This window comes from Chelonia mydas, chromosome 7, assembly GCF_015237465.2.
Source record: "Chelonia mydas isolate rCheMyd1 chromosome 7, rCheMyd1.pri.v2, whole genome shotgun sequence".
NCBI lineage: Eukaryota > Metazoa > Chordata > Testudines > Cheloniidae > Chelonia > Chelonia mydas.
This window is the reverse complement of record NC_057853.1, coordinates 89,982,012-89,999,130: the sequence shown is the minus strand read 5'-3', so window position 1 is coordinate 89,999,130 and position 17,119 is coordinate 89,982,012. Positions and strand designations below refer to the sequence as shown.

At 44.4% G+C, this 17,119-nt stretch overlaps 1 protein-coding gene across 1 annotated transcript; it reads left to right on the top strand.

Annotated features, from left to right (window-relative positions):
- The first annotated feature begins 411 nt into the window (after positions 1-411).
- On the top strand, positions 412-15,875 carry LOC102938369 (C-factor). The gene is made up of 3 exons (XM_037905067.2): positions 412-1,062; positions 8,472-8,649; positions 15,221-15,875. The coding sequence occupies exons 1-3, from the start codon at positions 736-738 to the stop codon at positions 15,505-15,507; spliced, it is 792 nt and encodes a 263-aa protein (XP_037760995.1). The 5' UTR covers positions 412-735; the 3' UTR covers positions 15,508-15,875.
- Positions 15,876-17,119: the final 1,244 nt, after the last annotated feature.

Here is a 17,119-nt window from a genome sequence, read left to right as displayed (position 1 = left end):
ATCATGACCTGGTAGGGAGAAGCTCAGCTGGACTTCCCCCTCTGTGGGGGGAGGGGGAACAATAGCCACATGATCTACAATTACACGATAGGGCTGTCCTCAGTTTTTTACACTAATGGGAGTGGAGGGCTAATACATCCTTATTACATAGAATATTGAAGATGTCGTTAGTTCCCGATGCGTTCTTTGTTATGGGAACTAATAGGACTGGGACTTCATTTCCCAGGGTCCTTTGGGCAGGACAGCAGGATTTTCCCTCTGCCCTTGTATTCATAACGCCTTTCCTAGCCCAGGCGGTCCCGGGAAATGGAGTCCAAACCCTGTGAGCTGCCAACACAGAAACGAGACAGGGCACTACGAATCCCAGTTGTCTTCACACACCTCCCCAGCAGCTAAGAGCAGGGGGCTGAACGCGTGTGATGCTATTCGATGCGACAGAGATCCGGGAGCGCTGAGAACATGTGTTTCCTGTGCTCGCTGAGAGCTGTAGCAGCTTCCCTGGCCCATGCAAAGGTGCAAGCGAACCGGGTCTGTTCTGCCAGGAAGGACCCCTCGCCAGCCATGCACCTCTATGGGGAATGCAGCATGTCACTAGCAGTGATCAGTTAGAGAGCGGTGGGGGTTCCCTGATTTCTTTGGGCTGCCTGGGCGGAGGGCGTGGCCCTGTGGAGTTAGTGGGCAGCATACGGTATCGGGCCGGGGAAGAATGAGGTGCAGGGTGTAGCTGGAGGGGTGATGGCAGGAGGGGTGGTCCTGGTGCAGGGAGCCAGCAGGGGGCTCGGCCTGCACTTCTGCAAACACATTTTATCCGCACGGAAAGAGGCGAGAGTGATCGCTACCTGCAGGAGCCCCGAAACAGCCAGCGCCTTACAAGCGCTGCACCGGCTGTATCCCCAGAACCTCACCGTGCTGCGGCTGGACGCCACCCGGGAGGCAGAGATCCGAGAGGCAGCGGAAGCAGTGGCGAAGGAGCATGGCCGGCTGGATCTGCTCATCAACTCTGGGGCAGTGTTGCATCCCAGCGCCAGAGGAGAGACGAGCCTGCAGGAGGTCTCGGCAGAGGTGGGCCAGAGTTTCCTTCAGTGGAAACATCGGTGGGGTTAAAAAAAAAAAAAAAAAGCGTATTTAGTGCAGACCTGGTGTATTTCGCTCCTGTGGGATTAACTGGAAGACCCCTCGTTCTGTCAGTAGCGCTGTGAGCACGTGCGTTCCCTCGGAGCTCAGCTGCTCGGGAGTTTTGTCCAAATTGTGTGTCAGTTTAAGTCTTTGCTAATTAATCTCTGCCAGGCTAGATTGACATGCTGTGGAGAGAAGTGGGGATGCTTGTTAATGGAAGGAGGTCTGAAGGAGAGGGTGATTTTTTTTTATTGAAGGTGGCTTGGTAACTGTGAAGCCATCGCTTGAGGACATCTGCTGCTTGCCAGGGGCTAAGGTTCGCGATGTGACGGAGAGACTGCCGAGACTCATCAAGCCCTCGGATCGCTATCCCTTCCTGCTTCTCCACGTGGGCACCAATGATACTGCCAAGAATGACCTTGAGCGGATCACTGCGGACTACGTGGCTCTGGGAAGAAGGAGAAAGGAGTTTGAGGCGCAAATGGTGTTCTCGTCCATCCTCCCCATGGAAGGAAAAGGCTGGGGTAGGGACCGTCAAATCGTGGAAGTCAACGAATGGCTACGCAGGTGGTTTCGGAGAGAAGTCTTTGGATTCTTTGACCATGGGATGGTGGTCCATGAAGGAGGAGTGCTGGGCAGAGACGGGCTCCACCTAACGAAGAGAGGGAAGAGCATCTTTGCGAGCAGGCTGGCTAACCTAGTGAGGAGGGCTTTAAACTAGGTTCACCGGGGGAAGGAGACCAAAGCCCTGAGGTAAGTGGGCAAGCAGGATACCGGGAGGAAGCACAGGCAGGAACGTCTGGGAGGGGAGGGCTCCTACCTCATACTGAGAATGAGGGGCGATCAGCAGGTTATCTCAGGTGCCTATATACAAATGCACAAAGCCTTGGAAACAAGTAGGGAGAACTGGAGGTCCTGGTGAAGGCAAGGAATTATGACGTGATTGGAATAACAGAGACTTGGTGGGATAACTCACATGACTGGAGTACTGTCATGGATGGTTATAAACTGTTCAGGAAGGACAGGCAGGGCAGAAAAGGTGGGGGAGTAGCACTGTATGTAAGGGAGCAGTATGACTGCTCAGAGCTCCAGTATGAAACTGCAGAAAAACCTGAGTGTCTCTGGATTAAGTTTAGAAGTGTGAGCAACAAGAGTGATGTAGTGGTGGGAGTCTGCTATAGACCACCAGACCAGGGGGATGAGGTGGATGAGGCTTTCTTCCGGCAACTCGTAGAAGCTACTAGATCGCACGCCCTGGTTCTCATGGGCAACTTTAATCATCCTGATATCTGCTGGGAGAGCACTACAGCGGTGCACAGACAATCCAGGAGGTTTTTGGAAAATGTAGGGGACAATTTCCTGGTGCAAGTGCTGGAGGAGCCAACTAGGGGGAGAGCTTTTCTTGACCTGCTGCTCACAAACCGGGAAGAATTAGTAGGGGAAGCAAAAGTGGAGGGGAATCTGGGAGGCAGTGACCATGAGTTGGTTGAGTTCAGGATCCTGACACAGGGAAGAAAGGTAAGCAGCAGAATACAGACCCTGGACTTCAGGAAAGCAGACTTCGACTCCCTCAGGGAACTGATGGGTAGGATCCCCTGGGGGAATAACATGAGGGGGAAAGGAGTCCAGGAGAGCTGGCTGTATTTCAAAGAATCCCTGTTGAGGTTACAGGGACAAACCATCCCGATGTGTTGAAAGAATAGTAAATATGGCAGGCAACCAGCTTGGCTTAACAGTGAAATCCTAGCGGATCTTAAACATAAAAAAGAAGCTTACAAGAAGACCAGGGAAGAGTATGAAAATGTTGCTCGGGCATGTAGGAATGAAATCAGGAGGGCCAAATCGCGCCTGGAGCTGCAGCTAGCAAGAGATGTTAAGAGTAACAAGAAGGGTTTTTTCAGGTATGTTGGCAACAAGAAGAAAGCCAAGGAAAGTGTGGGCCCCTTACTGAATGAGGGAGGCAACCTAGTGACAGAGGATGTGGAAAAAGCTAATGTACTCAATGCTTTTTTTGCCTCTGTCTTCACGAACAAGGTCAGCTCCCAGACTGCTGCGCTGGGCAACACAGCATGGGGAGAAGGTGGCTAGCCCTCTGTGGAGAAAGAAGTGGTTAGGGACTATTTAGAAAAGCTGGACGTGCACAAGTCCATGGGGCCGGATGCGTTGCATCCGAGAGTGCTAAAGGAGTTGGCGGATGTGATTGCAGAGCCATTGGCCGTTATCTTTGAAAACTCATGGCGATCGGGGGAAGTCCCGGACGACTGGAAAAAGGCTAATGTAGTGCCCATCTTTAAAAAAGGGAAGAAGGAGGATCCTGGGAACTACAGGCCAGTCAGCCTCACCTCAGTCCCCGGAAAAATCATGGAGCAGGTCCTCAAGGAATCTATCCTGAAGCACTTACACGAGAGGAAAGTGATCAGGAACAGTCAGCATGGATTCACCAAGGGAAGGTCATGCCTGACTAATCTAATCGCCTTCTATGATGAGATTACTGGTTCTGTGGATGAAGGGAAAGCGGTGGACGTATTGTTTCTTGACTTTAGCAAAGCTTTTGACACGGTCTCCCACAGTATTCTTGTCAGCAAGTTATGGGCTGGATGTATGCACTATAAGGTGGGTAGAAAGTTGGCTAGATTGTCGGGCTCAACGGGTAGTGATCAATGGCTCCATGTCTAGATGGCAGCCGGTATCAAGTGGAGTGCCCCAAGGGTCGGTCCTGGGGCCGATTTTGTTCAATATCTTCATAAATGATCTGGAAGATGGTGTGGATTGCATTCTCAGCAAATTTGCGAATGATACTAAACTAGGAGGAGTGGTAGATACAGTGGCAGGCAGGGATAGGATACAGAGGGACCTAGACAAATTGGAGGATTGGGCCAAAAGAAATCTGATGAGGTTCAACAAGGATAAGTGCAGGGACCTGCACTTAGGACGGAAAAATCCAATGCACCGCTACAGACTAGGGACCGAATGGCTAGGCAGCAGTTCTGCGGAAAAGGACCTAGGGGTGACAATGGACGAGAAGCTGGATATGAGTCAACAGTGTGCCCTTGTTGCCAAGAAGGCCAATGGCATTTTGGGATGTATAAGTAGAGGCAGAGCGAGCAGATCGAGGGACGTGATCGTTCCCCTCTATTCGACATTGGTGAGGCCTCATCTGGAGTACTGTGTCCAGTTTTGGGCCCCACACTACAAGAAGGATGTGGAAAAATTGGAGACAGTCCAGTGAAGGGCAACAAAAATGATTCGGGGTCTGGAACACATGAGCTATGAGGAGAGGCAGAGGGAACTGGGATTGTTTAGTCTGCAGAAGAGAAGAATGAGGGGGGATTTGATAGCTGCTTTCAGCTACCTGAGAGGTGATTCCAAAGAGGATGGATCTAGACTGTTCTCAGTGGTAGAAGATGACAGGACAAGGAGTAATGGTGTCAAGTTGCAGTGGGGGAGGTTTAGGTTGGATATTAGGAAAAACTTTTTCACTAGGAGGGTGGTGAAACATTGGAATGCATTACCTAGGGAGGTGGTAGAATCTCCTTCCTTAGAAGTTTTTAAGGTCAGGCTTGACAAAGCCCTGGCTGGGATGATTTAATTGGGGATTGGTCCTGCTTTGAGCAGGGGGTTGGACTAGATGACCTCCTGAGGTCCCTTCCAACCCTGATATTCTATGATTCTATGATCTGGTCGCAGCTGGTGTATTTCAATAAATATATCAGTAGACACCTGAACATGCATCATGGCTTTAAAAGCATGTTCATGTTGAAATAGGTGACTAGCGGCCTGAGAAGAAAAAACATGCCACCTACTGGGTCTCATCCAGTGCCAGGAGAAAGGGCTCCTCATGGCAACAGAAACGGGTCTAGTGGGCTTTTTCTCCAGCCAGCCATTCCCGTTGTTGCATACTCATCAATGCACAGTGCACTCTGGAGTGCAGAGCTCCAGGATGCATGACATTTGAACTGAATGTGTTTATGTAATTAAAAACAACAACCACCGAGAAAAGAAAAAGGGGACACACACAGCTGGCAAGGTGCCCAAATTTAGAGGGCCTGTTTGGACAGCTGTTCTTCAGCACGCATGCTTCCAGATAGACGGAGTGTGCCCATCTGGAACTGTGCAGGTATATTTCAGTCATGAAAATGCACCAGGTATGTTCAAGATGTTATTTTCGGGCCTTCAGAACTTTCTTTCAAAACTAGCATGGTCTAAACATAAAGCACATTGAGGAGTAAGTATGTTTGCATTGTGCAGCTTCAAAGAATGTTTGAAAAATATGTTGAATAAAATGTATTTTGGCCAGTTAGCACAACTCAAAAATAACTTAAGTCTTTGGTGAGGGTAAAAAAAGGAAAAATGGCAATAGCACACTTCAGAGAGCTATGAAATAACAAAAAGCAATCCCTTCCCTCATCTCCCCAAATATACATCCTTACATCATGTTCCACAATAATGACAGTGGAAGTAAAATTATTTCTCACTGGTTTCACAGTAGACCTACTAGCCAGGGCCGCACAGAGCTTTAGGGAGCCTGGGGCAAAATCTGACAGTGAGGGCCTCCACCCTTCCAAAGAAATTACCACTGAGGGGGGGCTGCAGGGACAAGAGTTGGAGGGGAAGCCCACACTGCACTCACCCAACCCAGCAATGGGGCTCAGCTCCAGTCACGTGGGTCTGGGCCTCGGTCCCTCTCTGGGTGTTGCAACCTGGCCCAGAGGTCACAGTGCAGCTCAGGTTTTGGCTATGCATCCCTGCAGCTGGCCAGCATTTCTATGCACATTTATATGCGTTACCTAGGGAGGCGGTAGAATCTCCTTCCTTGGAAGTTTTTAAGGTCAGGCTTGACAAAGCCCTGGCTGGGATGATTTAATTGGGGACTGGTCCTGCTTTGAGCAGGGGGTTGGACTAGATGACCTCCTGAGGTCCCTTCCAACCCTGATATTCTATGATTCTAATTAAGGATAGGATTTTCAGTGGGACTTGTGCTTCACTTAGGTGCTTTTGAAAATCCCACCCTGTCTTCATCAGATCCCTAACCTTAAGTAACAACAATATAATAGTTTGGGGGTTTGTATGTTTGTTTTATCTCTTTCTGAATGTGAAATGACTTCACTAAGCATAACTGTCTGCTAAGTGGGCTATTCCTATTTCCCTGTTTTTCTTTAGGCTATGTCTACACTACAGACCTTAGGGCATGGCTACACTTGCAGATGTAGAGCACTTTGAGTTAAACCAGCCTTTGTAGAGCGCAGTAGGGAAAGTGCTGCAGTCTGTCCACACTGACAGCTTCAAGCGCACTGGCGTGGCCACATTTGCGGCACTTTCAGCGGCATTGGGAGCAGTGCATTATGGGCAGCTATCCCAGCATGCAAGTGGCTGCAACATGCTTTTCAAATGGCGGGCCGGGAGGGGGCGGCAGTGGAGTGTAACAGGGAGTGTGTTGTGTGTATGTGGGTGGGGGAGAGAGTGGGTTTTTGGGGGGCTGAGAGCATGTCAGCATGCTGTCTTGTAAGTTTAGACAGCGGCAGACCCCCCCCCCCCCCGCCTCTCTCTCTCACACACAGCATTCCACACTAATGGTTGCTTTGTCTTGGAGGAGATAAGCAGCCGGCTGTCAGAAATGGAGCTTTCAGTGGGCATTTCCGCATTCCTACAGCCGATTCCAAACAATGACGAGTGGCCACTTGACTCAGGGGGATTATGGGTCGTTTCTGGAGGCTGATCAGTGCGCAGTAAAGCAACACCTCGTTCACACTGGCGCTGCGGCACTCCAGCAGGGGTGCAGCAAACATTATTCCACTCGCCGAGGTGGAGTACCAGCAGCGCTGTAGCCGCGGAGTCAGAGCGGTCTACGTGCCTTGCCAGTGTGGACGGGTAGTGAGCTTGTGCACCCAGGGCTCCTTTATTGCGCTGTAACTCACAAGTGTAGCCAAGCCCTTAGAGTGGGACAGTTGTACTGCAGGAGCTGTGCTGCTTTAAGGTCTCCCGTGTAGCCGCTCTATGCCAGCGGGAGAGAGTTCTCCTGTCGGCATAGTTAAACCACCCCCAACGAGTGGCGGTAACTAAGTCGGCGGGAGAGAGTCTCCCACCAACATAGCGCTGTCCACACTGGCGCTTTTGTCGGTGAAACTATGTCGGTCAGGGGTATGTTTTTTCACACCCCTAACTGACAAAAAGTTTTACTGACAAAAGTGTTAGTGTAGACATAACCTCAGTTACAGAACGTTGCCTGTTCCGTCCCTTCATCTTGTGTTGTGTGTTAAGTAACTCTTGTTTTTTTTTCTTGATTTAACTCATATTGTTGGTTTCCTGGGCTAGACTAAGCTTGAGATTTTTTAGGGAAAAAAAGTTCAGAAAATTCTTAGAAGAGAAAAACAAATGTATTAGCCCTGATGCTATAAAGAACACAATGGACTCCTCACATGCTTAAAGTTAAGCACCTGCATAAATCTTTGCAGTATTGGAGCCTTAGAATGGAATGGCATTCATGACCTTCACTCTAGTATTCCAAGTTAATAATTTAACTCCAAAGCATACATGAATTGACTGTCCTTAGAGTTTCACATTCTGATGATCTGAATAGATAATTTGAGCTATGACCTCTTAGTTTAAACCTGTATGCTCCTGCGACTAAACAACATGTTTTAGTACCAGTTGTTTATTTCCAGATACCCAGTGACCAATGTTTCAAAGTTCAAACAATATCAGCAAAGTCAGAAAGAGCTAAAGTAGTTTAATGATTTGTTTTCAGTGTCAGTGGCCACAAAAAAGAAAAAAAAAATGCTACTTGGTGTTTTAGGTTAAATCGTTTTAATTTAACTAGCCTTCAATAAGTGCATGTAACAAAATGCCACAAAGCAGCAATGCTCCATATTGAGTCTAACTAAACAAAAATGAATTAATAATTTATCTGACAAGGAAGAAGAAATGGAATTAATAAGGCATGTGCGCATTACTTTGCTTGCATGGTTTCTCCCACCTTTTTATCTTCTGTCTTTTTAAAAAAGATTGCTCCTCAGGACAGATAATACCTTCTGAGGCATTTGTACTCTGCCTAGCATAATGGGACTCTGATCCTCACTGGATTTTTGACCATCACCGCAATGTAAACTATAGTAATATGGATTTGTCAACACTTCTGAAAGGGTCACCCCTTACATTACAGTATACCATTTTAGATGGGCTAAGTCAGGACCAATAATGCGTAATGTTTGTTAGTGATAATGGTATCACACTGAGATGATGACGTGATTTTATATCTTTTGTTAGCACAAGATGGAACTTTAAAACTGGAATTTGCTGGCTGTAGACTATTTATCTTTGCAGTTTCTACTTTTTTCTTCTTTTTCTTAATGTTCTAGGGTCTTTCCATAACATTGGCAACAAATACCATAGGGCCCCTAGTGATGGCTAAATATTTTGCCCCTCTGTTGCGGAAAGGAACTGGAGCATTTGGACATCAGTTTGCTGACCAGGCCAAACAGCATAGGGCCATACTGGTGAACCTGACAGCTAAAGTAGGCTCCATAGGAGACAATGGTAAGTACTGTTTGACATGAATGTTATGCAGTAACCTAATTATTTTTCATATAAGAAGATAAATGATTGATATATTAATGTTTTATAACATCCAGCTGGTGTGGGCCAGCGTAGCTAATATCAATGCAGAAGATCACTGTAATTTTCTAAGTATTACTGCATCTTAATTTATATTTTTCCTGCAAAAATGGTTTGTGAAGTAAAAAGAATAATTCTGCTTAAATTGTACTGCTATGTTGTCTAACAAATATATATTGAATTATTTTCTTTATTCCTTCTCACTGCTAAAAGTAATTATGGGGGTATATTCTGCAGCAATTTTTTAATTTTAAAATTTGTATATTCCTGTTCAGGTGCATGTGGTGAATGACATATTTATTTATCAAATATTCAAGACAGTATGTGCACTATGAATATTCAAGGAGTATTTTAAAAATCCATTCCAAAAAGTTTTTGTAAACATTTCTTATAATTTAAGTAGAGGGTTTCATTTTATCCCTCATAATTTGGAAGATCAGTGTTTGGATAGGTAAGTCTCTTTAATATAAACTTTAGAGACATTAAATGCAATTTCTGGGTCTGTTGTAACTTTTAGCTATACCATTTGGGGATGTGACTCTGTCAAATATCATAAATTGAGCAGTATTGGGCTGGGCCAGTCATTGAATTGGAGAGAGAGAACTCACAAACTGCAGGAATTGATATTGGTATGGAGTCCTTGTGTGGCATTTTCCCCTTTGACTCAATATTGAGCTGATGTCCCAAGCATGATGCAAGGGGTCATTCTGATGCTGGAGATGAGTGAAATCCTGGCTCGATTAAAGTCAATGAGAATTTTGCTAGTGATTTCAACAAAGCCAGGATTTCACATGAGGTTTTTTGTGTGAGATGTGAAACTCAAACTTCAGTCATAAAAGGCCTCAGAGCTGGTATACACTGCACAGTTAGGTCAACATAAGGCAGTTTATGTTGACCTAAGTATGTCAGTGTCTACACTTCAGCCTTCCTCCCACTGATGTAAGTGCCCTACTACACTGAGGCCTTGTCTACACTGGCAAGTTTCTATGCAGTAAAGCAGCTTTCTGAGGTGTAACTCCAAGTCAGTCCTCGCTTACAGACAGCCCCCCAACCTGAAGCAAATACTCACCAGCAACTACACACAACACCACAGAAACACTAATCCAGGAACCAATCCCTGTAGCAAACCTCATTGCCAACTCTGTCCCCATATCTACTGTAGCGACACCATCAGAGGACCCAACTGCATCAGCCACACCATCAGAGACTCATTCACCTGCACGTCTACTAATGTTATATATGCCATCATGTGCCAGCAATGCCCCTCTGCCATGTACATTGGCCAAACCGGACAGTCCCTACGTAAAAGAATAAATGGACTCAAATCGGACATCAGGAATGGTAACATACAAAAGCCAGTGGGAGAACAGTTCAATCCTCCTGGACATTCTATAGCAGATTTAAAAGTAGCTATACTTGACCAAAAAACTTCAGAAACAGACTTCAAAGAGAAACAGCAGAACTAAAACTCATTTGCAAATTTAACACCATTAATTTGGGCTTGAGTAGGGACTGGGAGTGGCTGGCTCATTACAAAAGCAGCTTTGCCTCTCCTGGAATTGACACCTCCTCATCTATTGTTGGGAGTGGACTACATCCACCCTGATTGAATTGGCCCTGTCAACACTGGTTCTCCACTTGTGAGGTAACTCCCTTCCCTTTATGTGTCATTATATAATGCCTGCATTTGTAATTTTCACTCCATGCATCTGAAGAAGTGGTGTTTTAACCACAAAAGCTTATGCCCAAATAAATCTGTTAGTCTTTGAGGTGCCACCAGACTCCTTGTTGTTTTTGTTTCAGTCTGTGAAAGAAGCTTATTGAAACATCTCTGAGGGAGAGATTTTATCTGTATTCAGCTTCTTACTGTGTTAGGCTTAGACTTGCATGTTGTATTTTATTTTGCTTGGTAATTTACTTTGTTTTGTCTGTTATTACTTGGAACCACTTAAATCCTCCTTTTTGTATTTAATAAAATCACTTTTTACTTATTAATTAATCCAGAGTAAGTATTAATACCTGTGGGGGCAAACAGCTGTGCATATCTCTCTATCAGTGTTATAGAGGGTGTACGGTTTATGAGTTTACCCTGTAAAAAGTTTATACAGGGTAAAACGGATTTATTTGGGGTTTGGACCCACAATGTCCCGCAACCCCCTCCGCCTTCCTACAACTCTTAGCGGTAGAGAAGGAAGAGGTGCTCTGTGGGATAGCTGCCCAGAGTGCACCGCTCCGAATACCAGCACAAGTGTGAACACGCAATTGGGCAGGCAGCTAACAGTGTGAAAATACAACAGCGGTTTCCCTTCAGCGCTCCCTGAGCAGCGCTGTATCTGCCAGTGCTGTAACTTTGCTAGTGTAGACGTTCCCTGACATAATAACTCCACAAGACGTATAGGGCTTATTTCAGTGTACAGTAACGCCTCGCTTAAAGTCATTCTGGTTAATGTTGTTTCGTTGCTGATCAATTAGGGAACATGCTCATTTAAAGTTGTGCAATGCTCCCTTATAAAGTCTTTCGGCAGCCACCTTCTTTGTCCACTGCTGGCAGGAAGAGCAGCCCGTTTGCACTAGCTGGTGGGGGCTTGGAACCAGGGTGGACCGCCCGGCCCCCTATCAGCTCCCCCCTCCTCTAAGTTCCCTGTGCGGCAGCTGCCCAGCAGGCTATCAATTGCCAGCAGTTCAGCTGTCCTGCCCCCACTGCCGTGTGCTGCTCCTGCCCTCTGCCTTGGAGCTGCTCTCCAGAGCCTCCTACTTGCTTGGGGGGGAGAGCGGGGCTAATGTCAAGGTGTCCCCTTCCCCCCTGCTCCTGCACCCCATTCACCCCATTTCCACAGAGCAGGGGGAACACACGACAGGCTCAGGATGGAGAGAGCTTCCTGGCAGTGACAATGTGGCAGGAAAACAAAGAACACAGGCTTAGCAATGGAATTTCTTAACCTAGTAACTTTTACTCTTCAAACTCAAGAGTTACTGTGACACTCCCTAGGGGTACCCAGGGTGGGGAGACACCTCACCACCACTTGCCCTTACACGTGAGGCAGCCTTGTTGGTGCCTGCTGTGAATCAGCTCCCTGAATCCACCAGCCTCTGGCAACACATCAAGCACTTCTTTCATGGCCTGTGCAAGCCCTTGCTCCCTCTGTGTAGGTTAGTGAATGGCCCACACCAACCCCTGAACCCTCTCAGACCATTCCCTGTATAGTCAGCTCCTTATCCACTGAACCCCCGTAGAACTACCAACCATGCTGTTCCCAAAGGAACAGTGGTAGACACACTAGCTTGTAAGAGCCAGCTCAGGATCAGCACTTTGCTTAACGCCACAACACTTAGATATATTTATCGTCTGGAAAAGACAAGACTGATAGGGGGCTTGATAACGGTTTTCAAGTTCATAAAAGGTTATAAGGAGGAGGGAGAAAAAATTGTTCTTCTTAACCTCTGAGGATAGGACAAGAAACAGTGGGCTTAAATTGCAGCAAGGGCAAGGAAAAACTTCCTAACTGTCAAGGTAGTTAAACACAGGAACAAATTGCCTAGGGAGCTGTGGAATCTCCATCATTGGGGATTTTTAAGAGCAGGTTGGACAAACACCTGTCAGGGGTGGTCTAGATAGTACTTAGTCCTGCCTTGAGTGCAGGGAACTGGACTACATGACCTCTCGAGGTCCCTTCCAGTTCTATGATTCTATAGTGAAAACAAGAATAAGTTTACTATTGGGGATCCAAGATTCAGGCAATAATGAGTAAGGATATTGGAACCAAATGGTTACATATAAAACAAAATCATAACTCGCTTTCTAGATACTAAATGTAACAGGTTAACTCCTATCTAATGAAGTTTTATGGAAAGGCCTCTTCAGCATTTTCAACCAAGATTGGCTCAGACACTGTTTTCATATAATATAAACATGCTGTCTGTTTACTTCCTAGATGCAGGATCTCAGCGTGTCTTCTTTCTTTTCTAGAAATTCCCCCCAAAGTTCATTGTCTGTACTCTTAGACTGGAAAGAACTCGTGGCTTGTTTTTTTTCCCAGTGTGCTCTTTCGGTGTTGACTTCACACCTACTTGTTAACATTTGACTTCATCTGTAAATGGGCATCCATTGTGTTACCTTATAATCATAGAATCATAGAATATCAGGGTTGGAAGGGACCTCAGGAGGTCATCTAGTCCAACCCCCTGCTCAAAGCAGGACCAATCCCCAATTTTTGCCCCAGATCCCTGATTAATGCTTAATTTACATCCTGTCTGGAGGCAAACCTGTTTTTCACCTTTGCTGGTGGCCACTACCTTGATACAGATTTTAAAAACATAGTGTTTCAGTGTAAGTGTGTGTGTGTGTTTGTGTGTGTGTGTGTGTGTGTGTGTGTGTATATATATATATATATATATATATATATATATATATAACTCCTTACATAGTATCTGTACATACATTTCACAATTATACTAATGACCATTGTGACAAAGGCTTTTAGTCAAGATCCCTTGGCATTCTTTGGTGAACTAGAAAGTATACACAAGACTCAAGAGATTTCTATAAACCCTTTACACCCCCTGGCCAGTTGGCATTAAAAGGTTCTTGGGTCACAGTTACAGATTTTTTGAAAATAACAAAAGTCCTGAGATGCCCCTAGTCTTAGCTCACCCCTTCTGAGAGTCAGTGGTTCATCAGCATTTCAAGCTGGGCAGTGTCTCTCCGGCACATCTTTCTTATGGCTGGCAATGGTCAGCCCACTGCACAGAACAGAACCACCCTCTTAAACAGGGTCTCTGTCTTTGTGATGCGTGCTCCAACTGAGAAGATCCAGACCCACTCGCCATACTTGCTCATCCTCCCATGTTGTGAACCCCTGTGTAGAAAAAACATTGTTCTGTGGGGGTAGGGCCAGAAGTTGAGAGACAATCAAAGTCAGTAGCCCCAGATTGAAGTCTTGATGGCTTCTCAGTGATAGCCCTGCAGTGAGGTGCCAAACACCTTGCCCAGGCAGGGCGACTGTCTGGATTGCAGCCTAATAAGAGGCTTTCCCTTGGACAAGTTCAGACTTATGAAGTCACATAGGTACTATTTCCATACACAGTACAACATAAAGTTCATAATTTGATCCTGTCATATCCCACTCTGTTACAACAAGTTCCAGTCAGTTTTCCCAATGAAACAGCAGTTTTGAAACATGCCAGGCTTCCTTGTTCAGACTGTGCTTGCACCTATTATAGAGCGAAAGTATGAAAGGCGCGATACAAAATGATAGTGTGTTATAAAGCACCAACGAACCTGACCATTTGTGGTAACTGAAGATTCTAAGGCCCCCCCCCCTTTTTTTTTTTCAAGAATAGGATGTTAACCCTTTTGTCTTGGCAAAATTCCATTTTGAGTTATTCCTTTTTGTTCCTCTAAACTTCCTCCTGCAGTTTCAATTGGATATGATATCTTTCACTTCCAGTTGTATTTTGTTGTGTAGTACTGCTGTGCACTAGCTTATACATGCTATGTTTCACTTCATATGTGCGTGCATTTGGGGGGTGCGGAAGTCATTTCTTTATATACCTTTTATATGTCATTTGTAAAACACTGTGGATTTTTCTGGATAAACAGCTTTATAAAAAGTTGAGAATTATTCTAACAGTAAATTTAAAAAATCCTTTACATAAAGCTGCATTTCTGAGACTTTGTGAAAAGGATTAATTACATGCTAAAGTAAATGGGTGATGAAGGAAAAAAACTTTTATTTTAGGTATAATATTAGTATAAAATTAGAGAGTGACTCATTTTTGGTTGGGTGACTCATACTCTCAGGGAATTAATTATCCAACACAAGAAATTCTAAAATAGACACTATGGTACTTTTTAAAATCAGATGGCTACTGCTAGCATGGCATAGGTAAACATGAACCTTGAGTTCAGTGTTAACTAGTAGATTGAGTACAGAACTGGGAGAAAGGACTTCCTGAAAACTTATCTCAATTCTGCCGTTGACTTCCTATCTGTCCCTGGGCAAATAAAAATGGGGAGGTAAATGTAAAAGAACTAGGTAACTGAATTTAGAAGGAAACTAAGGGGTAAATAGTAAGAGTCCACTATTCTTTTTTCTATAATTACTTATTTTGTTGTATTTTTCTTAGATTTTAAGGCCAGAAAGGACCATTATGATAATCTATTTTGACTTTTTGCATAACAGACCACAGAATTTTATGCAGTGGTTGTTGCATCAAATTCATAACATCTGGTTGAGCAAGGAGCTTATCTTTCAGAAAGACAAACAAGACAATGATGAATCCATTGGTTTTGCTAGATCTTTTTCAAGAAAAAAATACAGCCTTCCCCATGGCTAAAAAATACGGGATAATGCTGTATGTACCAGCAAATGACCAAAGGGATATTCACTAATATATTATTCTGAAATCTGCCAAATATATTAACATGCTACAATTATGACATAATCCTGCTTGTGGCTTTGCAGAACTTGCTTACCTGACATATTGTTTTTAGCCTTAGGTGGATGGTATAGCTACAGGATGTCTAAAGCAGCTTTGAACATGGCTACCAAGAATCTCAGCATTGAACTTGGAAGAGGGAAAACTAAAGTGGTGTGTGTTTCATTGCATCCAGGAACTGTGAATACTGACTTATCAAAGCCTTATCACAGGAACGTTCCCAAGGACAAACTGTTCACCCCAGAATATTCAGTTAATTGTCTAATGACTATTATTGAGAACCTTGATATGGGGAAAACAGGAAAGTTCTTTGCTTGGGATGGATCTGCACTACCTTGGTAAAGACTTGTTTTAATGGAGATGCTCCGGTACTGTGGAGATGAGAGCAATATAAATACCTCGCTAGACTAATGCTTTAGTAAACCTTTTGTTGTGGTGTATTATGAGGGCATCCAAAAGATGTTAGATTTTAATCCGAGTTCTGTCACTTGCTGTGTGACTTTGAGCAAATCACTTTAACTTCTCTGTGCCTCTAATTCACTACCTTGTAAATGGGGATAATAATTACCAACCTCAGGGCTCTTGAGGCTAAATTTATTTATGTTTGTAAAGGGTTTTGAGAGTCCCTAAAAAAGGTGCAATAAAGTATAGAGAAAAGTTACGATTTTATTAATGATAATAAAAGCATACTGCTAATGATTTGCTGCAAAGATTTGTGTTTGTTTATTCAGATACCATGCCTTGGTTTGTGTAAATTGGGTGAGGTTAAAGAGAAAAGGGATTACATAGCAGTGGGAGACAGGCCATTTCAAAAGGCTGTTGCCTGTAACCTTCTCTCTTTGTTTTTTATGCTATCGGTTTGAAAGGTGATACAACAGTGCAGGACAGAGCTGATTAAATCAAATCTAATGGTGACATCTGACAGTGGTGAAAACACAACTTAGTGTGCAAAGCTGTGAACGTTGGCTCCACTTTGGGCAAGTCTGCCGCAGATCTTCTCTTTTTCCCCCATCTCTCTTTTTTTCCTCTTTTATTGACGGATGCCAGATTTAAAAGTTACTGGCTGCAGGGAACCGCCACCCCCTGCATACAAACGGACACACCTTTCCTAAAAACTCAGGTGCTAACTGCATTTTAAGTATTTACCATACAATGAGAGCATGAATAAGATTCTGATTACAATTTTGTCATTGTTGCTCTGTCTTATTTTCACGTGTTATAACAAAGAAGAAAGATTGGCAAGTTTCAGTGAAATGTTCATGTTGTTCAAATGTAACTCTCAGTACTTGGACTGGGGATGGAGAATGACATTACAGGTTCATATTCATTGGAGGCACAGGTACATACTTATTCTAAAAATCAGGCCACTTACAGACTTATGTGAAATTATTGCTGCACAGCACACATGAGATTGAGACTAATGAGACAAGAGAATGACTGACAAAACTGTTATATCGATCACTGAGCAGTACTCTTTACCCTGTGAACTGTCCAGCTCTAAGAGATGTACTAGAAAGCAGAAAATCAAAACAACTGGTGACGCAGGGGAAGATCACATAAACTATGCCAAGCATACTGTTTACAGTCCTTGTGTTTTGTTGTACACGACCTGACTACTCAGAATTTTGATCATACTGGTGACAGCTAAATCACATCACACTTGTGTACATGCAAAATAAAGACATGAAGATTTTCTTGGGGTATTAAAAACAGGACAACAAAACATTGATGAAAAATTGTGGGTGGTTTTCAGTGTGGAAGGCTCAGGGAGTCAGAACAAAAGAAAATAACACAAATGAGAAATGAGAGACAGAGACATACATAAATCCTTGTTTCTGTTATAAAACACAAAGAGGGAGACATTTACAAGAGTCCATGTCATGAACATACTGTATGTGACATGGAAAGGTAGCATGGTCTGAAGAAATGAAAGCATTTGGTTGATAGGAGATCC

Excerpts from the sequence above, each read along its gene's own strand:
- LOC102938369 (XM_037905067.2), top strand. The coding sequence starts at position 736 with ATGGCAGGAGGGGTGGTCCTGGTGCAGGGAGCCAGCAGGGGGCTCGGC. Across the intron at positions 1,063-8,471 it reads TGCAGGAGGTCTCGGCAGAG|GGTCTTTCCATAACATTGGC; the intron begins GTGGGCCAGAGT and ends TTAATGTTCTAG. Across the intron at positions 8,650-15,220 it reads AGGCTCCATAGGAGACAATG|CCTTAGGTGGATGGTATAGC; the intron begins GTAAGTACTGTT and ends TATTGTTTTTAG.